This window comes from Biomphalaria glabrata, chromosome 6 (assembly GCF_947242115.1).
Source record: "Biomphalaria glabrata chromosome 6, xgBioGlab47.1, whole genome shotgun sequence".
In the NCBI taxonomy this organism is placed as follows: Eukaryota; Metazoa; Mollusca; class Gastropoda; family Planorbidae; genus Biomphalaria; species Biomphalaria glabrata.
The window spans coordinates 12,432,609-12,459,018 of record NC_074716.1 but is presented as its reverse complement, the minus strand read 5'-3'; the positions used below and the strand labels follow the sequence as shown (position 1 = coordinate 12,459,018).

At 32.0% G+C, this 26,410-nt stretch overlaps 2 protein-coding genes across 2 annotated transcripts; one reads left to right on the top strand and one right to left on the bottom strand.

The window, feature by feature from the left end:
* Positions 1-3,054: 3,054 nt before the first annotated feature.
* On the top strand, positions 3,055-13,890 carry LOC106076707 (periodic tryptophan protein 1 homolog). The gene is made up of 14 exons (XM_013237518.2): positions 3,055-3,236; positions 6,368-6,417; positions 6,539-6,836; positions 7,431-7,527; positions 8,529-8,636; positions 9,559-9,689; positions 9,840-9,904; positions 10,006-10,102; positions 10,896-10,957; positions 11,092-11,203; positions 11,861-11,951; positions 12,254-12,375; positions 12,520-12,622; positions 13,538-13,890. The coding sequence occupies exons 1-14, from the start codon at positions 3,162-3,164 to the stop codon at positions 13,789-13,791; spliced, it is 1,665 nt and encodes a 554-aa protein (XP_013092972.2). The 5' UTR covers positions 3,055-3,161; the 3' UTR covers positions 13,792-13,890.
* Positions 13,891-14,362: 472 nt separating this feature from the next.
* Positions 14,363-24,764, bottom strand: LOC106076708 (hsp90 co-chaperone Cdc37-like). Its single transcript, XM_013237519.2, has 11 exons — positions 24,555-24,764; positions 21,925-22,058; positions 21,291-21,342; positions 20,962-21,063; positions 20,667-20,717; positions 20,278-20,340; positions 18,211-18,369; positions 17,542-17,657; positions 17,126-17,246; positions 15,892-15,960; positions 14,363-15,132 (listed from the first exon to the last, which is right to left on the bottom strand). Exons 1-11 carry the CDS (start codon positions 24,591-24,593, stop codon positions 14,908-14,910), a joined length of 1,131 nt encoding a protein of 376 aa, XP_013092973.2. The 5' UTR covers positions 24,594-24,764; the 3' UTR covers positions 14,363-14,907.
* Between the last annotated feature and the right edge of the window lie 1,646 nt (positions 24,765-26,410).

Genomic DNA, 26,410 nt, shown 5'->3' with positions numbered 1-26,410 from the left:
TAGATTTTTGAGTGTGTAATTAGCTTTTTTTCGTATATTGAATTAATGGAGCCCAGCCACTTGTAGAAATTTGTAACCTCTCTTGGCTACGCTCTTGGAAAGATATTCCCTTCCAGATGCAAAGGTGGCATTTATTTCGGTTGTAGAGAAACCAGACATTTTTCGTTTGTCTTCTTTCAGAGCCGAGGCCAATGTTGTTTTTTTTTTCAACATTTCTTTGTTCCCCTCTGAAGACCATCTCTCTCCCCAAAGTGTGGTCTAATGCCATGTCTTGATATTGATGTCCACTGCTTTCAGGTCTCTTTGATTATGCCCACATATCGGAGGTGGGGCAACATGCTTTTCTTAAGTTATGTAAGTTTTGTTAAACTAAGTAGCCTACTATATCTACACACAAAAAATGTTATTATTTTTTCAAAGAGAAAAATTTTACTTAGTATGCTTATAAGTCAGACATAATTTAAAACAACAATTAACAAGTCGTTTTTCATATTATCGCTTGAATATTTATTCTCTTATACGGAAATATTTTATTCTTGAGGAATAAGAGATTGGCCCTTTACAAAACAATAAGATCAATTAGATATATTCATTATAAGACATCAGTTAGGCCAGATTCACATCTAACTTCACATTCACCTATCCTTTGGTCTGCTGGACCACCATACGAGATCTGTTAAACTTTTTTAAATCCATTATTTTCTGTCATTTGTCTTAGATAGAATTTAATTCTGATAACATTGAAACCTGCCTTTTTACCTGCCTGGGTGGACCACTTCGGGGGCCAATTTACAGTTTGTGTTTCTACACAAACTGTCTTTGTAACCTTCTTTTTTCCTCTTTGCTAAAATGCGCCCTTTTATTAGAAATCAATGTGAAAATGTGATAGATGGCTTGAAAGGCTGAAATCCTCTCTTTAAAAAGCCATGGAGGAAAAAAAAACATAACCCATGGTGTCCCATATGGCAGACGACAATATGCCGAAAATCTCAAAAAAGAAGACGAAGAGCCCGATTGGACAGCATTATAGCTTTCAGATGAATAGAACTAAAAAATAGTTCATACAGGGGATAGTAGGCTTACTGTCGGCTTACATATTAGAAAAGTAATTCGGGTTAAAACTTTCTCCTTTGCATATAGTAAGTAATGATAATGTGGCAAAATTTGCTTCATCAAAGAATTCCTTGAAGATAATGATCGATGTTCGATAGTTTGATATTGTCTTTCATTTCCATAAGAATTCTTTTTTTTTTTTTTTTTTAATGAAGAAATACAAAAGATGGTCGAATTCGTTTTGTCCTACCAGAAACTAACGCTGAAGGGTTATTTTCAGTGGAGATACATTTGAAACACAAAGAAATAAAGTCCTTATTGAATATAGGTGCAGAAGACGAAAATTAAAATAGACCGCCGGCGGACAACAGCTTTGTCTGCACGAGATGCGGAAAAATATGCAGGTCACAACTTGGTTTGCGTAGTCATGTAAAACATTGCACTCATCCTTAATCTTCCGAATCGAAGACATTGCCATTATTATTATTCTCTGTGGACCAGTGAAAGAAAAACAGCTAGGTAGTGGTGGAAACACTAAAAGGTCTTCTAATCGTGAAGTGCAAATTTGACAGCCAAAACTCCAGAAATCCTTGGTAAAAATGCATGGCACTGTCCTGAAACATTACAAGCAGATTCATGCACCTATGAAAAGCGTATTCAGATCATCAGCCTCGCTAAATGGTTCGGTACAATTGAGATAAGGGAGATAATGTAGAACCAATTTAAATAGTTTTCATGTTTCATTTTTTAAATGCACTGTTGTAATGACGCACAGATTGTAGAAAGCACCATTGCAGGCCTGGGTAAAGCCTATATTTTTAAAGCCATGATCGACAGGTGACCCGCTTTCGATCCAAAAATATCTGATAACCTTATTTGCATCAGATATGGAAAAATATAAGGTCACAACTGGGTTTGTGAAACTCTCAATTCACATAATCAATTTTAATGCAGAAAAATGTTAGTTATTGAAAGTAACAAAAAAAAAAAAAAAACGAAAACAAATTAATTATCGGTAACACAGACTAGAAACGCAAAATACCTATAGGTGCTATAATGAATGAAAAACTGTCATGGAATCCCCATATTGATGAAACTATCAAAAAAATCAAACAAAGAATTAGTGTTTATTAAACGAAATTTCTATACATCAAATAAGAACATAGAACTAAAATGTTATTTAACCTTGGTTAGGCCAATAATAGAATATGCATCTTCTGTTTGGGACCCCTCAACTCAAGAAAACACTAAGAAACTGGAACGGCACAAAATAGCTCTAGAGCACTGAAATTCATAAACGAAATTTCTATACATCAAATAAGAACATAAAACTAAAATGTTATTTAACCTTGGTTAGGCCAATAATAGAATATGCATCCTCTGTTTGGACCCCCTCAACTCAAGAAAACACTAAGAAACTGGAACAGACACAAAATAGAGCAGTAATATTCATAACAATGGAATATTCACATTTGACTAGAGTAACGTATACCTTTAGTAAAATCACTTGATTAATTTAGAAAGCCTTCAGGATAGAAGACTTTAAAGTAAAGTAGCAATTATACATAAAACACTGAACCATATTCTTCAAATACAAAATTTAATAAAATACTCAGAAAGACACAAAGATAAAAAAGCACACTGCTTGCTCCATATAGGCTACTAGGACAAATGTGTACAAATGCTCCTTCTTCCCTAGTGCTATTACTAGCCTACTATTAGAGAATGGAATGGGTTGCCTGGGCTAGCCAGGAAAACCAGTGACTTGGCAGAATTTAGGTCATTGGTTAATATGCATGACGCGTAGGACGTAATCATCTTCTTTTTTGAAGTAACGCCTGTATTATATAAGATATGATAATTGAAGAAATTGCCATCTTGTTGAAAATATAATAACGCAAGAAATAGAAAGGGTGAATCATGGAAATGAATAATAATTATAAAAGAAAAAAAAAATACAAAGGGGAATCACTTTGAAAAACTAAGACCGTCAAAGGGAGGGCACTTTAAAAGCAAAGTAAATAAAACATGTCAGCATGTACAGTTTATGTTAGTCACTCAGTGTATCAATAATTTATATAGAAATTTCAATTAAATAATAATATAAAATGTCAAAGTCGAAAAACTTAGTACCATGTCTAGCATGGGTCAAACAGGGGTGTGCCAAGCAGAAGCCAGACAAAGTAAGGCATCATCATGATTTTTTGATTATTGAGGATTAAATCCGATTATTTATAATTATTATTATTATTATTCACTGATTCAGAGATAGTCAGATTCAGAGAGTGAGAGCTCAGAGAGTCTTGAGATTCTGACTTGTCACTTGACAGTGACTCTTCCTCTCTTGTCACTCTTGAGTCACTTGAGAGTGATTTATTATTTATTTTTATAATTTAATTTTAGATTTATTTAGATCTATATTTTATTTATTATGATTATCTTATCATTATGATGATTATCATTCAAATAGATCTAGTCATCTACTAGATGTAGTACTACTTAGACTACTAGAGACCGAGAGTTAACTAGAGTCTAGATCTATACTAGATGATCTAGATTCTAGATTAGATTATATCATTATCATATAATATAGATGAGATCTAATTGAAATTGATTTAAATTATTTTTAATCTGATATTTATACTAAGCATTAGAAATAGAATGCAAATTATAACAAATAAACATGATAGTAATAATAAGTATTTTAATATATAACTTAAACTAGTATAAGTATAGTAGTATACTATACCTAGTAAGTCCTAGTATAGTAAGCCAAATAAGGATTAAACAAGTCTTTATTAGGATTAGAATCATTAGATCTAAGTTCTAAATAAGACTAAAATCATACTCATCTCAATCATTGATAGACAAGACTTCTAGACATTCTCTTAAAAAAGTCCAACACAAACATTTTGTAGGTACTTTGATAAAAATTTCAGACTCAATATATTCAATATATTGTAATGAAACTAATATAGTTAGATAGAGCTTTTTGAACCGAGTTTATTGATACCTCATTTATGTTTCTAAGTTAAATAGAACATAAGTTTTATAGCAATTTTAGTGGTGAAAATTTTGCCTATATATTTAAAAAAAATTGTGACAGAAAAAGGAAAATTTTGCAATAAAAATGCTGTAACTTATTTACTATTATATACTGACGCCAGTAGACTACCAGTTCCGGAAACCAAACAAAATCTAGCACAACTGGAAAATCAAAGTACCTACATTTTGCAACTCATGGACATGACTAATTTAGACATTTAGTTCTAGAGTTAGAGTCTAGTAAGTCTAGTATATAATATTAATAATATTTACTAGATCTATATTTATATTAATTATTATAGTAATTAAGAGTCTCAATCAATACACACTAATTTGTTAATTGTTCTGGTAAACCTACACTCTTATTTAACTCTTAGGCTAATATCATATCATCATATGTTAATGTTTGTAAAAATGTTTTACATGTTTTGGATGTTCTTTCACTGCCTTCAGAGTTTTGAAGGTAATATACTTTATTCTAGTCCAAAACTTCTGAGGACAACAGGGGATATGAATCCTGGACCTAATGACAGTCCAGTGCCCATATCACATGACCAGGCAGCCAGCCAAATAGTGTAAATCTAGATAGATATCTAGTACTAGTAGAATAGTAATTGTAGTGTAGTAATAGGACTGGAATGACATGGCAGCATATGATGAAAGCTGATCAGAACCAAGTTCGTTGGAGAGGTGTGGTTGCCACCTTATTCATGTATCTAGGGTGTTCACAGTCACATGAATAAGTCAATTAGTATAATAAACTTTAATATTAGTCAATACTAGATGCAGGAATATATAAATTAAAAAAAAAACAAAACAGATTGAGTAGTTCACAATATTTAAAGTCAGTACGTAATCGGAGGCATGGGGGCTGAGTGGTAAAACACTTGTTTTCCGAACCAGAGGGTCCTGGTTTCGAATCCTGATGAAGCTTAGAGTGGTCAAGAGCTTGGCTTCCAACTAGAGATCCAGCTCCTAAGTTTGTGTTTTGGGCTTTTGAGAGGATCCATCTGTCTAAACTCTTACCCATTGTCATTATTTGTCGGGGTAATGGGTTTTTAGAAAAGAGTTCACTAATTCCTTGAGTTCTGTTTACTGCTGGCAGGATTTTTTGTTACATTTTCGATGTTGTTTCTTATAGAAGGGAGTCTAGGTCCCATTGAGGAATGTATTGTTCTGCTTAGTTGATTCAATAGTTATATTATCTAATATTTCAAGTTCAAAGATTCCTGAATTTTAAAGATTTCAGCTGATTTTGAGTGCCCATATTTTTGGATTTTGGATCTGAGTTGGTGACTCTCTAAGGTTTCCATTTTGGTAAACTGCGTCAGGAGTTTTTTGTGTATTCTTTTGTCCAAAGAAACCAGGGCTGTGATTTCCTCCATTGCACTAATGGGTGTTGTCTTTATTGCTCTTTTCATTATCATTAGACCAATATTTTGTATCTTGTTTATTTATTTCCTGTAAATTGGTTTGGGCTGCTAAGCGCCATAGTGTGGAACCATATTCTATAGTGGTTGTGATGTATTTGTCTTTTTTTAGAATGTTGTTATTCGTTCCCCAGTCTGTGCTGGATAATTGTTTTCATATAGGATAATATTGGGATTCCTTTACTTTGTGTTTTTTTTTTCCAAGTTAGTCTCATGTCATATGTGCCTTCAAGATATGCAGGATTGTCATTTTTATCTAGAGCTTCCTTATCTAGTGTTAATTTCATCATTTGGTGTTTTGTTGATAGTGAGAAGGTGGTATATGTTGTCTTTTTTTTGTGTGTGCTGATGGTTATGCCCCAGTCTTTGTAACACTCACTAAGTTTATCAAGGGTGTCTTCTAGCCGACATATTTTTCTGAACTGATTAAGGCAAGGTCATCTGCATATATGCTGCTTTTGATTTTTTTGGTTTAGATCATTAATGTACTGTATATAAGAAAAAGTGATGTTTTACTAGATGTTTTAAGGCCATTAGCACAGTCTGATTTTATAAGTACTCTGTCCAAAGATGACTATTTTGATTGCTAATTGTTAAGTTATAACTTATTTGTCATGATTATGCATATTATATATGTATCAATATTTAAGGTCATAATAGTTGGAAGAGAACTTATGACCTCTAAATAAATGAGCTGACAGCTCATTTATAATATCTGTAGCATTGTTAGTCTTTATTACACTTGCTTTTGTAACTAAAAAATGTATATATCTTTGTCATTAATATATACACAAATTTATTTATTTATTATATTTATTATTTGTGTGTTTTTTTCAAAGGTCACCATAGAAAAGGAAGAACTCAGGCGGATAATTGAAGAATCCCAAAAGTAGGTTAAGTTAAAATGCTTGAGCTACATGAACTTATAGACTGAAATAAGATATATATTATATAAAGAAAAGAAATTACCTAGATTTTTTTTTTAGTAATTAATTGTTTTAAATTTTCAGTAAACTTGATGCAGATGATGCATCAGATAATGACATGAGTGAAGATGAGCAAGATGCTGTTGCTGCAGCCATTGAAAAAAGCCAAAAAGTTGCTGGCGCCATTAAAACAACTCCAGGAAAAGTAGATAAGCGCAAAAGAAAGCAGGATGACAGTGAAGATGCAGATGACATTGTAAAAAAATATGGGCTGGAAGATTATGATAATGAAGAATCGGCACCAGATTTTTCCAACAGCATTGGTGGATTAACACCATTTGCATCCAATGAGGAAGATCCATACATCACCTTAAAAGATGATGTAAGAATACAGTTACAGAATATGTTAGAGTTTTAAGTTATTGAAAGGATTTTTGTTAGCATTATATTTAATATTTAGTTGTTGTAAAACAATTATTTTTTGCAATCCAGATCCCCCCTTTTTTTTATTTAGACCATAAAAAACAACAAAAGTATCTTGGTATACATATATATGTATGTAATTAGTTTTTAATGTTTATTTTCATTCATCATAAATAAGTGTAGATGGAAGTGACAAAGTAAATATATATATATATATATATATAATAGGCGCTAAATGTATCTCCATATTGACTCTTTATCTAATGGATCTATAATTATTATTATTATAGATGGAGGGTTAGGATTGAATTGGGATTGCAAATAATCTGATTTCTATCAACAGCAATATGTTTGCTTGAATTTATAATTCATTTGAAAAATGTAAAGGTCTCTTGTCATTGTGTTTTCCAAATAAATACATGGGCATCTATAGAGACTGTTGGACACACCACTAGGTCCAGATTAGTGAATTACATCCAATAGTCTTAATAGTGGGAGATCACTAGTTTGATCACCTATAGTTCACGTTGTCATTATGCTTTTGTGTTCATAGGTTGATAGTGACGAGGAAGACTTCATTCTGAAACCTACTGACAATCTTCTAGTCTTGGGGAGGATCACAGAAGAAGCTGCAATTCTAGAAGTGCACAGTAAGTCTGGCAATTTTTCTTGTGGAAGAAGTAAATGTTTTTTTTTTTCAAAGAACCAGTTGATCGGCATTTAGGGTAGGCCTTCAATGTACACTTGTTATGAAGTGTATGTGCTTGTTACTGCTGTAATAATGAGGAAAGTAGGGTGTATCTGAAGGCTGAAGAGTTTCTGACTAAATACTGAGATGGTCTGTCGTAATTGAGGTTTAAATACTGTGTGTGAAAGTGGAAGAAAGACTAGCAAGAGACTTAAGACAGAAAAGACTTGTATTTTTAGTGATTGGTTATATTTTGTTTATACATCATTTCACTTATGTCTTCACATATATCTATTTTCCAGTTGAATCTGTGGAAGGAAAGACTAGCAAGAGACTTAAGACAGAAAAGACTTGTATTTTTAGTGATTGGTTATATTTTGTTTATACATCATTTCACTTATGTCTTCACATATATCTATTTTCCAGTTGAATCTGTGTAAATTTATAAGTAACATTTATATTCAGTTTTGTTTTAAAAGAAGCTTGTTTATGTTTATTTGAAGGTCTCCATAAAAAATTAATATGCCTATATTGGTTTAGTTGTACTAGTTATTTGATGCTTCAAACCAATGACTGAGTATTAACAACACTAACTGTGGCATTGTAAAAAGCCTTTATTGTCTAACATCACAGCTATCAATGATAAAGGCTTTATAAATGAAAGAAAAATATAGTATATATATGTATCTAAAGATCTTTGCCTCATTGTTAAAAAAACCAACATTACATATAACATAATATTCTGTCAGGCATCTTTTACGTGACTAATAAACATCAGTTTTTTATTGGACTTACATAGTTTCAAAAAGAAACCTTTTTCTTTTCTTTTATACTGTGTTGTACTTTTTTTTTCATTATTTAGAATTAAAAACTATAAAGATAGTGTTGGGAGCTAAACATTTAAATCTAATAAATTTATATCAAAAGAGAAAAGATAATACATTTTATTTCTTGTATTTTCAGTTTATAATGAAGAGCTGAATAATTTATTTGTTCACCATGACTACATTTTACCCACATTTCCACTTGTGTCAGAATGGTTGGACTTCGATGTTGCTGATGGTAGTAAAGGTAACACAAGTTATGAAGACAGCTAAATCCTGTTCATTAGCTCAATGAGTTGTGAGCCCACAAATACATGTCTAAATGATTATCTTGTAAATGAAAGATGTTGAGGCAGAGAGCTAATCCCTCATTTTTAGCTTCGAGAAAAATCTTTCCCTTTCGTATAGGGTTTCAAGGGCCGTTGATGTCAACTCTTTTTGGATTCTCTACAAATCATTGTTCTTACTATTGTTAAAAAGAGAAAATAAAATAAAAGTTAAATTTGAAATCCTACAGACTGGTAAACTGTTTTTGGACTACATGTGCTTTCTTGTTTTGTTCCAATTTTTCTCTTTGCTATTTGTAGGGTCTCCACTTGTCATTTAGTTTTTTCTATTCTTTGCTTTGACTTCTTAATTTAATTAAGGATAGAGGTTATTTAAACTACTTGATTTCAATGAACTGATTTTAATTGATTTAAATCCCCAAAGAAACCCATAGAAATGTTCATGTAATCCTTTTTTTTAAATTTAAATAATAATGTAATAAAGATCTATATTTTTATTTAAGTTTCCCTATACAATGATTACCCCTTCTCAACTTCTGTTACAAAATTATAAGTCTTGGTCTAGGAATGTACTTAGTTATTTTAAATGTCATTTTAAACTACAAGTTGTTGAACTTTTTTAGCCAGTTTTCTATTGCAACTTATCCTGGGGAAAAAAATGTGGAAGCAAGAGGAATAACCAGACTGACAAAATTAAATATGCTAAGTGTTCAAGCTCTAAAATAACTCTAGATTTAACTGAATATAATACTGTATTTTGATAAAACATTATTTTGGGAGGATGTTGGGGGGAGAGAAAAAAAAATTTAAGGTAATCAATGAATGTATTTGAGTAGTACAAGGTATACAAAATGTACCACAATCTTGACTTTCTAAATCTAGGAAACTTCATTGCACTGGGAACAATGGAACCTGACATTGGCATCTGGGACTTGGATGTTGTGGACTCCTTGGAACCAGTTTGTGTGTTGAAAGGCAAGAAGAAACTCAGCAAAAAGAAGGAAATGAAGAAGGTGAACTAGGAACTATATATGACCATTTCTTTTTCGAATATTTGTATAATATCATTTGAAAAATTGTTGATAAATAAGTAAGCACCACTTTTTTAATAGTATTGTAAATAAAATTTTCTTTTTAAATTTTTTTTTTTTTTTTTTCTTCAGAAAGATAACCTGACTGATGGTCATAGCAGTTCAGTTCTTGATCTTTCTTGGAATAGAAATGTTAGGTAATGCATCTTTCATTTACTTGGATGTTAAAATGTCTTGCTATCTAAGCATCTTCCAGAAAACTCCTTGTTTGAATTTATATTATGACTATAATTTTCAGAAATGTTTTAGCCAGTGCCTCAGCTGATAGAACAGTTTGTTTATGGGACTTAGCAGAAGGGAAAGTTGTCTCCACTTTGAAGCATCATGAAAAAGAGGTAAACACTTCTTCAGCTCAACACAGTGTCAGCAAGCTCTAGAGACATTATGGTTCATCCCTAGCCTGAGAACCCGCTTTTGTGGGAATTCTTTAGACTGCCTAAATTCGTGAACCCTTTAAAACAGGATTTTTTTTTACTCTATGCAGATGTAGAACAATAGTGTCTGTATTTAAAAATAAAAAACTAATTGTGGTGAAACTTTTATATTAACCATTTAAAATGGCTGTCCCCATTTCATCGCAGCATGTTTTAACATAAATGGATTTATGTAAAAGAAATTTTTTAGAAACTTCGCAATAAAATCTGAGGCATGCATCCGGCTTGTAATAACCCTAAAATTAATTGATATTTTAGTTAATTTAGACTTAAAAAGTCAAAATTTTGTTAAAAAAAAATGTTTTTTCTTTTATTGACAGTGACAGCTCGATTGAAAAGAGAAAGATTGAACTTAATTAGATCTAGAGCTAGAAAGATGAGAAAAATTGGGTCTTGCCTCTTGGGAGCTCAGGAATGGGGGAAAGTTAGATATTTGGACTGAGGGCTGGTAGGGTCAATTATAAAGTCTGCTTTGCCATATTGCATCGTACAAATTGACAAGTTATGTTTCCATTTGTTCATTTTTTATTTAAACTTGATTATTCATTTGGCTGTCATTAAATTCCACAATTATCTATGTAACAGAAGAGTTTAACTAATTTCTCAGCACAGGTTAATATGTATTTGTGTGTGAGTTGTCACTTGTTGGAATTTGAACAATATAGGTAATTACTTTCCATCCTTTTATATTTAGGTTCAATGTGTTACGTGGCATCCAGTTGAGCAGCAATTACTTTTAACGGGTTCTTTCGACAAGTATGACTTTGCTTTTTTAACATTGAATGTCTGTCTAATTATAGGAATTTATATAAAAATAAGTCTATTTTATCCCTAAACGTAGATGTAAGGTGAAAATTGATAATGATCCATGATACTTAATTATTGTGCAGTTATGCTGCCGTGACAGATTGTCGAAGTCCTCTGGACAGTGTTAAAAAATGGAAGTTTGATGGTGAAATTGAAAGAGCATTATGGAATCATTTGTCTCCTTTTCATTTCTTGGTAAGTTTTTGTTTTGTAATAAAACAAAATAATTTTAACATTTGTATAAAAGTAAATTATACTTGTTGATGCCTTGTTTGAAAGAATCAATGAATGTGTTGTTTTCTTAACAGAATCTCTGGCCTAACAAATTAATCATGTTTTACTATCTAATTAAAAAAAAAATCTCTTAATAAATTTTATTTGTTAATTCTATAAAAAAAAATCACTTTGTATATAACAATATAAATTGAACTTGCCTATCAGGGTTATATGGAATCACTGAAGTTCATTGCATATTCTTAAGCAAGCTACAATACTTTCCTAATGAAAAGTAGAAGGTACACATGGCTCATGTCATGCTTGACCAGGCACACTTCTTGACTTTATTTCTGTTCTTCATTTGGTTCATAAAGATGTAACAGTGTCTATTATCTGTTCCATAAGTTTCTGCCTTTTTCAAAAGGTAAAGACCAGCTCTGATTTCTCTCATCAATCCTGTTTTCAAAATTATTTGAGTGCTTAGCATTCTCCATTTTGTACACCTGTGTGTGTTATAACAAAATATAGCTTTTGAGAAATTAGAAACACTTGCCCTAGACTTTTGTTTTATCAGCATAGTAACATTTTTTAGAAAATGTCATTGCCATCCATTTTGAATGTATTCCTGTCTTCTAGGCTAGTACAGAGAAAGGGATGCTTTATGAAGTAGATGTAAGACAAGAGAAGCCTTTATTCACTTTGTCAGCACATGAGCAGGGGGTTACAGGTATTCCTAGATCAAAGTTTCTTTTTTTTTCTTCAGTAAATGTACCATTTGCATAGGTCCTTTAAAAAAATTAAGATGAGGTTTAAATATATTTTTCACTTCTGAATGTTTTAAAAATTGCAGTGTTAAAAAATGCATTGTAGTAATCAAAAGGCAAGAATTGTCCATATACAAATATCAGTCTACCTATTAGTAGTTGATGTGGCTTCATGAAGCCTATTAATTGTCATGTTAAAAAAGCATACTTTGGTGTGTTTTTTTGCCAAATTACAATTAATGTGCATACTGCACCTACATTTCAGGTATCAGTTTAAGCTCCCAGATACCAGGCCTTTTAGTGACCACATCACCAGACAAATATCTCAAAGTGTGGGACATTCAGGACAGTAAACCTTCATTGATTCTTAGCAGGAATTTGAAAATGGTAATGACATGAGAAAATATTGTGTCTGCTCACTAATTCTTCTCTCCCTTGGAAATAATGCCCACTTTGTGTTACTGTTTTCCTTTTGTGGTTATATTACAAAGATACTCGCTATATATTTATTTATTATTATTATTATTTTAGGACATTCTTCATTGTGTCTCCTGTAATCCTGATCATCCTTTTGTTTTTGCTATTGGTGGGAATAAAGACTTTAAAGTATGGGATATACGAGAGAGTGCTGCAGGTATTTGTTACTAACTTTTTCATCAATTTTCTGTTATTAATACCTAGAGTTTGGGATACAAATTGACATGCCTAGTGGAATGCATTTTCTGTAACAGTTTCTCAAGATCATACATCTCTCTCTCTACATATATTTATATATATATATATATATATATATATGTGTTGTAATTATTCTGGTGCTATTTAGATCTGTGAAGTCTGATACACTGAAATTCTAATTATGAAAAAAAAATATATATTGCTTTTGACTTTTTCTAACGCTGCATGAAAAAAAGCTAATTTTTCTCCAGCTTTCAAACTAAGACTATATAAAGGAGATTACAGCCATGCTCTAGTGCATACTATGAACAGTTTATAAGATAGAGTGATAAAAATATTACTACTATTTGTGTGGGTTAAATACTTAAATGAAACAAGTTGACAAAATCTAAACTTCTTTTAAAGAACAATATAAAACAAACAGGATATTGAATGATTTGATAAAGCAGAAGTCAAATTAGCAGACCTGAAAAGTTGGATACAGCTATCAGTCTTGGTCACTTTTTCTCCATCGATGGTGTAGTGTAACAGTGTTGTATTGGTATTGACATGATTTTAACATAGGGCCTAATTTTATTTGATGAAAACTAAAATTACAATATTACAAATATGGCTTGGATTGTACCTGATTAAGGTTAAATGTATAATATTGGAGTAGACATTTCTTTAATTTATTAAAGTTTTTAATGGACATTTAGATTAGGAGACATTAATGGGTTGAGGTTAATAGATTTAATAATTGTCTATTTCCTGTCATAAAAATTTTGTTAAATTTGATTTTTATAAAAATGTTTTTACTTTTGTGTGAATTATTAAATAGTTGTACTCATTTTTGAAAATAAAATAAAAACAACTTCATACTTTTTTTTACTAGTCAGGAGACACTTTCTATCCAGGATGCCAGCCCCTCTTGCTGCTGAGTGTGCTGGTGATGATGAAGATTTGCCAGAAGACACAGCTGCTGATGCCATGGCTGATCTCAACATGGATGATGATGAAGACATGGCAGAAGAAGAGGAAATGTTGGCAGGAGACAGGGGTCTTATCAAAGCTTCACAGTCAACCAACGGAGGGTTGGCAAAGAAAAAAAAGAGAAAGAGAAAGAAGAAACACACTGTGCCAATGTGATTTTTACATTCATGCCAGATTTACTGTACTTTTATTGAACTTCATAATGGTTGCATGTCTACATTTGAAACTGTGTTGAATATAAAGGAGTTATTTTAAGTTCACTGTTTGTTATTTATTGCAGACTAGTTTTTTTCTTTTCTTTCAACTGGTACTGTATGTAGCCACTGGAGCACATTGCATTCATTTTAAGTACATCTTCATCTTGTGTGCTTGATAACTTTCTAAAAGTCTGAATTCCATTAAGGGGACAAAAAGCCGAATCAGCAAAGAAAGATGATAGTATTGAGATACTGTTTAACAAAGGCTTATCTTTTTCCTATGAGTGTTATAAAACGTGGCAGCAAGTGTTTTTTTTTTCTTTCAATTGTTTTATATTTGGAAGAGGAATTACATATTTAATGCTTGATTTTTTTTTTTAAAGGACTACAATGTTTCAGTGCTGCTCCATATTTCAATACATTACTCAATATTTCCAAATTGTTTGGTTTTCTTCTGAAGACTAAGGAAGCTTTTGCTAGGATTCAATTGACTGATAGTAGATTATAAAACAAAAACAGACACTAAAAAATTAATGAAAATAAAAATTTTAATAATAATAGTACATTTAAAATGAATTTGATGATTGAAGCTAGATGTATTTAATTATGGGCTATTCTTTTTTTTTATATAAATACAAATGTTCAGACATTTATACTTCTAATGTAGTAGTTAGTGAAAGATCAAATGTTTATAATTAATACAAAGCTTCAAGTCTCAACTGGAAAACAATAAAAATTTGGTGAGAAAAAGGAACAAAATAAAAAAGGAGAGTATGACAGACATTGGATCTTCAAGACATATGCTAATCTCAAAATAATTCCTTTTGGTGAAAGCAGAAATTCATGAATATGAACAAGTCAACAAAATGTGAATATGAAACAAAATGAACAATAGATATTAAAATAAACCTTTTTATACAGCCATACTTGTATAAACATCATGAGGAAAATGAAAGATGCATGTAATCTATGACAAATACAATTTAGCATTGGTAATTGTATACATGGTGATGTTTGTCATCATTTGAAGATAATTTTATTTCAATGAAATACACCAAAACTAACAGTTATTTACTCAGTTCACCTCATCATAAACTTCATCGCCAGACTCTTTGGTTGCCCCACTGGCACTTTCCCCTTCTTTAGCTTCTTCAGTTTTATCATCATCTCCACCACCGGGTACCCAGAGCCCTGAGTCGATGCAGCGCTCTATATGGTATTTAGCTTCTTCCTGAGGCATTTCTGCAACTGTTTTCTGTAGCAGCTCAATATCTTGAGACTCAAAGCACTTCCTCAATTTCTGATCATAAAGTGTATGACAAGAATTAATATTCAATGTAAATTTATAAAACTGGCATGCTAATACTTTCAACAATACTTTGGTACTTAATAAAACTTTCCAGTGGTTATTTCAAGAAAATGTAAATATTAAAGACATAAATTATAATAATAAACTAGCAATTCATTATCTTTTTGAAACATTAGAAATCATCTAATACAATAAACCAATGATAAACAAATGTGAAGCTAAGTGCTGAACCAATGAACAATGCAAACATCTAACATATTTATGGCTATTCTCTGTACAATGGGTTGTTAAATCAGAGGGTCCTTAGTTCGTGCCCTGGTCAGGACTGCCCATTATTCAACTGTATTTGATTCGCCATTTTCTTTTAACCAAAATATTATACCCAATGCTTCAAAATGGCTGTGGAGCCCGATTTTGGAGAGACACTCCAGTCCACAAATATCGCAGGTTAAGGTGACTTTCGCTTTTTCAGATGGCACACTTTTCTTCCAGAGCTGAGGCCCACGTTTTTTTTGCTGTCCATAGCTTTCTTGGTCAGTGTCTCTCTCCTTCTAGTGCGGTCTAGGGCTATGTCTTCTCAATGGTCAGTATTAAAGTTCACTGATTTGCACAATTTAAGTTCTTTTCATTGCATCATATTTCTAGGAACTATTGGTTCAGGCATAATTTCCTTCCTTTTTTTCAACATGCAAGCTCAGCAAATGAACTAAAACTGTTACACTGATATTGACCAGCCACATAACTTCTTACCTCAGGCAAGGTCTGCATTACTTCTTCAGGATCTAAGCCACCAGGCCCCAGTCTTTTTTTACGCTCTTCCTGTAAAGTAAAACGAAATATTGTTTGTTTGTTTTTTTAAGTTGAAATTAAAGTATCCTCTTTTTTTTATGCTAACATTGGTAGCACTTTGTAAAAAGGCTGCAAAAAGAAAAATTAAAAAATTCAACTAGAACTGTAGATTTTACAGAAAAAATTTGATGTTAGTCTATACATTTTTAACTTCCATTTTACAAATGTGACTTTCTTATCAATTTCTAAAATTGTAATTTAACTTTATATTCTTGTGATAATTGTAGATTTAAAAAGCTAAAGAATAACTTCAACTCATGATCCATTGGTACGAAGCCAAGCACTTTCTACTACAAGGCCACCATGCCCCACATGTCTAGTTTCGGCATAATTTTATGTAGCGTAACATCTTTTACTTGCAGGGCAACACTTGCAACATTAGCATCACCTCTGCATTACACTACACCAGTCTATGTGAGACCACACAGCATTTGACATGAGACTGAGAAATATCATACTTAAAAATGGATATTTTAAATAGAAATAGTTGTACTGGTTTTATCTAGACATGATTATACTAAAACTTTATGACACCTGCAGTTGGTGAAGAAAAGAAAAAACTTTGTATGCTTATTAGTGGTAAATTGTTGTCTTGGTACACACATTTGAGGCCCCAAAAACAAAAACCCTTGCCAAAGAATAGTGCAAAAGCCAAAAAGAAAACATGAGGACAAATGCTTTAAATCAGATATGGTAAAAAATGAAGGCTGCAACTGGGTTTGCATAGTAAGTTATATAAAAAACCACACTCATCTCTAATCTTCAAAATCAAAAACATTGCCATTTCATTAATTTTAATAAGTAATATATGAAAGGTACATGAACTTATTACAGAACAAAATTGGCAAATTTTAATAGTGCTGGCAAGACAAACAATAGGGAAGTGTGACTAGTTTGAAATAGTTCAATGAAAAGCTTTCATTGAAAGCTCATAACTAAGAAATTCAACATGGACATACAAATTTTGTTTTGCAAAAATAGAAAGGCATTACATTTTTCCCCCTCTCAAACTACTGACCTTTTTTTTTTAAATGTAGATGAAATAAAAAAAAAACATCTTACTGTAAGAGCAATTACTTAACAAAAATATTGAGAAAACAATTGAAGAAATTGTGTAAACTTTCAAGTGAAGTACCTCTTCATATTCTTTCATTGCTTCTTCAATTCTTATTTTTGCTCTTTCCTCAATTCTGCCTCTAAAAGCCTCCAGCTCATCATTGAAAGCATCCGTGTATTGTTTTTCACCAAGTTTAATTCTAAACAGAAGACAAACAATTCCTTATTAAGAGACAACATTAGCTGAAATGGCTAATAGATTTGAAGATGATCTTAAGGCCTGATATCACAGTATGACTACCAGTTCTTGTTCAACTCATACAAGTTAAAGTTGTTGATTTTTTCTTTTTCTTAAAAACAAAATTGTATACAAAAAATAAATATTTGCCATTCATTTGACTAATTTTGAAATAAAAAATAGAAACATTTTCTGGCAGTGTCAATTTAACAGAATGTACTTTTAAGGAAGTCCTCTCAAAGATAGTTTTCACCTACCTTGAGAAAAATGCACCAACACAACTTCGAGGATCTGTCTTGAGGCTTTTGGCCAGTTCCAAAATGAACTGCATGACAATGCACTGATGACTAACATGTTTCATCAACTCATGTTTCTGAGAAAAAGATTTTCATTGAAACTGTTAACTTCTAACAACATAGCTGTGCATGATGCATTTTACAATGCTGTGCTAGTAAATAGGGTAATATATATATATATATATAAACAAAGATATAAAAATGCTTTTATCTTTTAATGTTAAAGAACTATAATGTAAGATATATACATAAAAATAAAATAGCTTTTATTTTTTAATAGGAGGTGCGGTGGCTGAATGGTAAAGCATATTGCAGTGGAAAGAAAAGTTCAAAGTTGGAATCCTGGGATTTTTAATTTCAGTCCACCCAGCTCTAATGGGTACCTGACATAAGTTGGGTAAAAGTAAAGGCAGTTGGTTGTTGTGCTATCCACATGACACCCTCATTAACCAAGGGTCACAGAAACAGATGACCTTTACATTACCTGCCCTATAGATCACAAGATCTGAAAGGGAACTTTACTTTTATCTTTTAATGTTAAAGAACAATATTATAAGGTTTAGCTGCATATTTTTACTTTTTGATCACAATTTCAAGTTCAAAACAATGTTGTTTTAGTTAAAGGCTCACCTCTTCCACCTCCAGGTCTATGCACCAAATAACAAGGTAGTTGGCCGTCTCTTCACAGACTAAGTAATTATGTTCTTGTAAGTACTGTTTACTGTCGTCCCACTTCTGTAACATGCCATACTTCTGAATCTCTTTCTTGTACTTTTTGGTAAACTCTTGCTGTAAACAAATCAGAATTTGCCCTTGTTTAAATCATACTTTAAAAATTTTTACTTCTAAATGTCACCAAATGTTAAAAAAAAAAAGTTTAAAATTCTCCTTTTTTTTTTAGCATATATATATATATATATAAAATATACAATTAACTACTTATTTAGCTTAGTTTTGTTAAAAATAAATTTTTCAATATAAAATAATATTTGTTAATAACCTATTATCATTTATATACCATAATTCTCTCTTTAAGACTCTTGTGCATTTTCTTGCTTATTCTCCTCTTTATTACATTTTATTCTTGGTCAAATACTTTAATGCTAACAGCTTTTGTAAATGTTAATGCTTAGTAAATGTGAAGTACTGACGTTTTATAAATACACTGGCATTACCCACCTGCTACAGCCGTGAATTTGTTCTCAGATAATATATACTTTTTTATTTGCCAGTGACCCATCCCTTTTATTTTCTTACTTTTAAAAATACTAGAAAGCCCCCCCCCCCCCACAACCTCTCGCACATTCCTTTAGCCAGCATATCTCTAGTATCTATTACATTGAAACGAGCTAGCCTGTAAATTCAAGTATCACCCCCCCCCCCACTCACCTTAATAAATAGTCTTATTTACACTCTCAGAGTATTCTTAATAATAATTATTGTATATAATAATTGTGGGAAGCATGGTCGAGAGGCTAAGTGTGCTTGAACTTGGCTACCTAGAAGGGAGCTCGAGGTTCGACTTGGGCAGAGGTGAGTTTACTGAGCGCCTAAAGGCAGCACGGAAAACCAACTCCTAGATACCCCGTCCCCCCCACTGGTCCACAAATGACATTGGATCAAAGAGCTCTGAGCATGCTATAAGCATGAAAGTAGCACTATATAAAAGCTATAATAATTTTCAAAGCGCTGTTAACAAACAAAATGTAGGCTCAAGGCGTGTGATAATAAACACAAACACAAGAGCTAAAATGACAAACTAATTTTAAAAAGCTAATGCTCTTCTTGAAAGTAGTGTAGCATACTGTCTGTCTGAGATTCTTCTGCTTTACAGTTATTTAGCAAAACATTTGATAGGATCTATATTTTTGGGCTGGACCCTTTTCTTATTTCATGCTACAACACTCACAAAATATTTTGGCTAATCTCCCCTTTTTTTTCTTTGCACTTTCAATAAAACTGCACACGTTTCAACAACCACAACCTCCCTGTTATATATACATTTTTTTTTACCATGAATTTGATTACCAGTACATCATTAGGAAATAGTCCCTCATACAATCTCTGAGTATTTTACAGCTTTATAGTTCTTCGTCTACTAAAAAATCAATCTCCAGACAATCACTGAATTTCAAACCCCCCATGTTGCTTTTTGGACAGAGTCCTTTAATTAACAATCTGATGTTGTAACACTCTCTCACACAAGTATTCTATTATCTTTTTTATTATTTTTTTGCATCTACCCTCAAAGATACAAAATAATTTAGTCATACCTAAACTTTTTTTTTTTTTTTTTTTTTTTTAACTTTTACACTCAAAACATGAATTCAATGTTGGCTTTATAAAAATTGGAAGCTGTCCTGGTTTTAAATGACAAAAAAAAAACCTATTGTTTTTATACAATGTTCACAAGAGCAAGTTATGCACTATGCAGTGCTATTGAAAGTTACACAAAAAAAGAGTTTTAATAGTGCTTAAATATGGAAGTATAATCTTATACTTTTTGATATTGTCAGATTTAAAAAAAAAAAATTCATGTGTAAATAGCTTTTTTTGAGTCTGTAATTTCTGTATTTTAATTGGATCCTATACCAAAGTTTTGTGGAAGGTTCAATTAAAATAAAACAACTTTGTTTTTAGAACTTTAGTTTAAATATTCAAAATTGAAACTGGTTAGTTTTCAATAAGTAATATTACCTGTCTTTGAATTTTTTCTTCCTCTGTTAATTCTTTAGGAGGCTGAGCTGTTTTATTGATCAGCTGAAATAGTTATAATTTGAACAGTCTATAAAATGAGGTTTCATGTTTATATTTTAAAACAACAGTAATTTAAAAAAAACTCCACCTTAGAATAAAAAAGTAGAATAAATGAAACAAATAATTGTTTTCACTCATTAACAAAACAAAAAAAAACAAGAAATATACTTCAACATTTAGATTCTTATATAAAGTAATTGCATTTACATTTAAAAATTGTAATCTTATGATCTAATATTCCACTGGTAATCTTTTCTTTATTATCAAACATAATTTTTTAAAAATAAGCTGGAAAATAAATATAAATGAAGAAAAAAGAAAAGGCTTACAGTTTTGGAAGCTCCTTCTTTGCAGATTGTGTCAATATTGAGTGGTGTCAGCTGTTGATAATATTATGTGAATTGTAAAGCTTTGCATAGATTTGTGATATTCCACAGTGTTACAAAAACATACTCATATGAAAACATTAGTAAATCGTCTTTCTTTAAAGAGAATTAGACTGTAGTCAACTAAAATGATAATTTGAATTATCATTAAATCAACAATAAACTATATCCAAATGATCCTGTATATAATTTTTTGTATCATTTATTTATGACAGCATATAAATACAGGAACACTTACTCTCTCCTCCTTCTTTAACTCTTCTTCTTTCTTTCTGAATTCTTCCTCTTGTTTCTCCAATTCTGAGATTTCTATTTTCAGTTTTTGAAATTCACTTGATGCCTAAAAGTTATAAATGTAGGTATCCGTATCTTAAAATGTGTCAGCAATTTTGGTAAATTTATATGACAAACATAGCATTGATACTCAAAAAATGAAAAAAAAAAAAAAAAAACAAGTATAAGTTGAAATATATCATACAAACCATAAAAATGAAAAAAAAAAAAAAAAAAAAAAACAACAACAACAATAAATACAAAAAAAAAAAAAATCAATGCAAAACTACAAACCTCATCAGATTCTTTCAGCTTTCTCTTCATTTCTGCAAGTTTACTCTGATGACTGGAAAGAAATAATTACATCAGATAACAGACCACCAAACCAATTTAAAGATGAATAAAAATTTTATTTAAATATTTTAATAGTTAAGTCTGAATAAGTGCACATGCACATAGATGTAATACCACTGACTGATCAATTTTATGCATTAAATCCCTGTGAAATATTCAAGTATGTCATAGATGCCTTTTATGGATTAGTTTATGTCTCTTGTTATTTAGTTTACAGCATGCTCAGTCCAATCACTTTTGACAACCATTTTGGGAGAAAGGAGGTAAGAGACACAGAAGAAGGCCTCTGTGCTGCCTTTTTAGAAGCTATTTGATTCGAGAATGAAAAGTGGTAGAAATAATGTGTAAAATTCCACCCAAACAGACAGAGCTTTTAAGCTTTGTAAAAAAGAATGATGGCTAGTTTTCTACATTATAGTGTCATTAGGTTAAAAAAAAGGAGACTAATAGGGAAAGAAGGTCTATTATTATCTTCCTTATATTGAATTGACGATGAAATACACATTGGTAGCATGTTCTTATATACTAAATTCCCAAAGGTGAACATATAAAACTAACTCAATGATAACCTTACCCCTGTTTCTCATGTTCAAATTTCTCTTTCTTTTTTTTTTGTTCTTCCATTCTCTCAACTCTGGCTTGATGGCGCCATCGAAATAAACTTGGAGTGTCAATGTTTGGATGGGTGTCATCTTCATCATCAGAGATCTTCAAGTAAAAAATAGAATGATTAATTAAAAAAAACAAAAAACAAATTAAATCTTGTCAATGAGCTTGTTAAATACCATTTGTAATGTGTTTACTTTTAATTCTCACATATAACTGAAAGCTTCTGAGTGACTTTATTTTAGGAAAACAGGGAAAACAAAAAAAAAAAATATTTTGTATCTTTACAAACAAAAGTTGTAAGCTTATCAAAAGAGAAGTAAAAATTGAGTGAACACTTTGCCATCTAAAATGACTGCCTGGTCATGTGGCAGGGCATTTGGGCTAGGATGTAATAGACTTTCATACTGAAGAAACATCAAGGACATGTACAACCAAAACAAAATATTTGTACAGTATCAGCACAAAACACAAAACAGCTGTCCTGAGTTGCTTTGGTTTTATATAGAAGTATCAGAGTTTTTCAGGCTTTGAAGGACTGTTTTGGCATCTAATCTGTCAGTAAGACAATTGGGCTGTTTGGTGTACATGCCAGCTAGGTTACTAGTGTGGTGGTAGTGATCTAGTGGTCTAGATTTAAATTAAATATCATATGATAAAGAATATAGGTCTAACCAATCTAATCATTAAAATCTAGATATCTAGACTAGTATTATAGTAAGTAACATCATACACAATAAAAATAACACATAGATCTAGACCAGTGATTCCCAAAGGGGTCTACGAAGATTTCCAAGGGGTCTACAAAAGTGAAAAAATAAACTATGAGATATCCACGGGAGTCTACGATAATAGATTTCATTTAAGCAGGTCGTGACTTTAATTTTTACATTCCATTAATGTAACTTTTTCATACACTATATATATGATTTGTACCTCAGTTAAACCTTTAAATATTTATCCTGCAATTCAAAAAGAAAATTGTTGTATTTAATTTCAATACTTAATTATAGAGCTTAATTTTGTCTTCATGTAACTGATGTTTAACAAAAAAAGAATTGTAGATCGTACAGCGTAGACAATTTAAAAACTGAGTTTCATTCCTTCCTTGTCAAACAAGCTGTGACCTAACTGCTCTTTAATTATCATATGAAATTAATTATGCTGGAGGATCATTTGAGACAAAGCCTATCTGACAAAATAGATAAAGATTTGAAAAACTTTCAAACATCAAAGATAAAGTTCATAATAGACCCACAAAATCTCTCTTCAACATCATATAGAGAAAACGGTTTGTGAGCATCTTACAAGTTCTCATTACTTACAGCAAAATACGGAAAACACTATAGATAAAACATTAATTTTACCAGCCTTTGTAGTTTTAAAAACTATTTTACACAAATCTACATCTAATATTATGAAAAGAATTTCTATAAGCAACAATACATCAGTGGCATGAGTTCTAAAATTAAAAGCTTCTTATGTAATTCTTTGCAAACAAGATATACCCAGAAAGATAAGATACAGTTTGTGATCAGCAGCGTCATAGGTTCTGACAGGGTGTAGTGTTATGTGCTGCAAACAGCCTAATGGTCATTGGCTCCTTATTTTTCCTTAGAGTTTACCCACACAATCTTTCCCATATATTGGTGTACCTTCAAAGCAAAAGAGGTTTGAATTCAGTTTTCCTTCTGCTTGGTGGGTAGCAAGCCAAGGCTAATGACCCATTCCTGCTCGAAGCTTACTGGTTTAGGCGCCAGTTACTCACCTTTCCCTTCTTCTGTTAGTGAAAACAGTTCTGTATGTAATAACTGCGAATTATTTAACATAATTTTTGTATTATGATAATATTGGTAATGCCTTCGATTCCGAAGATTAAGGCTGAGTGCAGTGGTTCACATAACTACACAAACCTAGTTGTGACTTGCATATAATCTCGAATTTCAAGCAGACAAAGCCATTAGCTGCTGGCGGTCTATTTTCCTTCTTTTGACACAAGTCAGTAATGGCTTTTCTTTAAGTCTCAAATGTTTGTCCCACAGCATAAATTTGTGAGATCTCTCCAACTGTCTCTCTCAGAGGTCATCTGCTGCCAGAGAATGCTTCCAGGTACTTTCCTCTATGCCAGTGAGTTGAGTGAGGGTGAAATGGCGCCTACATGGTCTATATACTATAGCGCTTACAGGGGCACCTCTGTAACTCTGTCCTACTCTAAGCTCGCCAAAGAAAATCGCCTTTGGCATGCGGTCGTCTTCCATTCGGGATAAAAAAATTAATAAACAGATGACATGTTGTTCATATTTGTCTTCTCGTGATTCTTTCAGTAAGTGTTTTTCAAACTTTTTCTTAGAGGGGGGCGCTTTTTTAATAGAAAAAATACAAAAAGGGGCGGTAGGCCAAATAAGGTTGAAGACCATTCAACACTGTTCTAGATAGTTGTACCCAGTATTATTAGTACTTAATTTAATAACTTATAGTCATAGATTCTAAATTACTTGTTTGAAACTGTTTCAGTGTTTTTGGTAAAACTAAAGTAAAAGTTAAAAAGTTAGTAGATAGAAATAATACATAATAGATATAGATTAGTCTAGAACTCACCTCAATGTGATCCCACTTACTGTAATTTATTGTTGACATTTGTATTTAAGTTTGAAGAGTTTACTAATCTAGAATATTAGGGAATAGATCTATCTAGACTCTATAATCTATGCTATACTAATCTTTAATTAATCCTATCCTTTCTTGGAATAGAAAATAGTAGAAAGCTCTCGATTTTACTTGTTTACTCCGGAAGTTAGATGAAAATTTCGGAGCGTAAACAAAACACAAAACAATTTCTAGAAACACCTTCGTAAGGGCGTATAAGGAACATATATTGCTCCTTTTTGGCTCCACACATGGGCGGCTTGAGACATAGGCAAACTAGGCAGCCATCTAGTAGGGCATCCACTTGCACAGGACTAAAAAAATTTGCGAAACTTAGATCTATCTCAAATATCAGAGTTGTATAACTCTACGTCTACGAGCTAAGCTCTAAGTCTCTGCTGAGAAAGACACAAAGATAAAGGCACATTCCTCATCCCATATGCTAGGACAAATTTGTACAAATAGGGCTACTCCTTCTTCCCTAGTGCTATTAGAGCATGGGATGGGTTAAGATAAGATAATTAGATCAAATAGATTTAGCTAATGAAAAGTGTTGAGATTCGGGTGGCCCTGTAAGCTGTTGGTTGAGTGTGTGAGAATGTGTGTGTGCTATTTTGTAAGCTGGTGGGTTGGTGCGGCGCCTTCGACATAGGGTCACGGAGGTCACGGTTGGTGTCCTTTTTTTGGGGGGAGGAAGGACAAAAATGGGATGGGCAATTTTAAGGACAGGGAAAAAGACTATTAAAAAAATGATGGTTTAGAAAAAAAAATCGATTTTTTGTTTTTACATGTTTCAAATAGTTCAACATGTTTTTCGCAAATTTAATTATGTAAAAATGCATTTAATAATGGTCACCTTGCATAATAAGAGCTGAAAATGACCAAAATACCAATTTTTTTTTTTTTAAATTGATTTTCATAAACATGTTTGGCCTCATTGGAAAGCTCGTCCTTTTTTTCTGTAAGGTCATACTATAAAAATAAATAAATAAATAAATAAATTAAAATTAAGTTTGAACTTTCTTCCCTCCTATATATAGATCTAGTAGACTAAGTCTAAGTTGAGTCACTATTGCAGAACAGGCATATTTGCGGAACAGCTCATCGAAATTAGTTAAAATCTACTTTATTTTTAAATTTTCTGCTAAACTACTGTAACGGTACTGCGCATGGTCCATTTTTCTACATTTCCTGATATTCATATAAATCAGCGGTTCGCTCAACCTTTTAAGCTCGGCGACCCCTTTTTACAATCCCCACTCTGCCGCGACCCCCCCCCCCGCACACACACAGCAATAGAGGAATAGACAAAAACAATAAACTTTTTCGATGGTCTTTGGCGACCCCTGGCAAATCGTCAATCGACCCACACAGGTTGAGAACCCATGATATAAATGTATAGTACAATGTTTCTCAAACTTGTGTGCCGCGGCACATTAGTGTGCCGCCGAAGATTTGCAGGTGTGCCGCGGGAGTTTTTAGAACGCCACACGTGCAGCGTTACACAGGTCTGCCTACTATTAAATTTTGATTTTACGTTGCGATGACATCTCCACTTGCAATGACCAGTAGTAGTAGTGGATCTTTCCATTATGACGGAAAGGGGTGTTAGCTATTCAGGCTATGGAATTGTCCACTATACATATATTATTATAATGAATAAAATGTTGGCCGCCTTAGCAGACGCACAGCAGTTCTCGAATTGGTAACGATAATAATAAGCGATGTGTTTCAAGTAAATTGGTTAGGTGTATGCTAATAATAACAAATTAATAATAAGCCCTATTCATTGTTATCCATGGAGAAAT

Excerpts from the sequence above, each read along its gene's own strand:
- LOC106076707 (XM_013237518.2), top strand. The coding sequence starts at position 3,162 with ATGTCAAAGTCGAAAAACTTAGTACCATGTCTAGCATGGGTCAAACAG. Across the intron at positions 7,528-8,528 it reads TGCAATTCTAGAAGTGCACA|TTTATAATGAAGAGCTGAAT; the intron begins GTAAGTCTGGCA and ends TTGTATTTTCAG. Across the intron at positions 11,952-12,253 it reads ACATGAGCAGGGGGTTACAG|GTATCAGTTTAAGCTCCCAG; the intron begins GTATTCCTAGAT and ends CCTACATTTCAG.
- LOC106076708 (XM_013237519.2), bottom strand. The coding sequence starts at position 24,593 with ATGTCAACAATAAATTACAGTAAGTGGGATCACATTGAG. Across the intron at positions 21,064-21,290 it reads AGCTGAAAGAATCTGATGAG|GCATCAAGTGAATTTCAAAA; the intron begins GTTTGTAGTTTT and ends TATAACTTTTAG. Across the intron at positions 15,133-15,891 it reads TAATGCAGACCTTGCCTGAG|AAATTGAGGAAGTGCTTTGA; the intron begins GTAAGAAGTTAT and ends CTTTATGATCAG.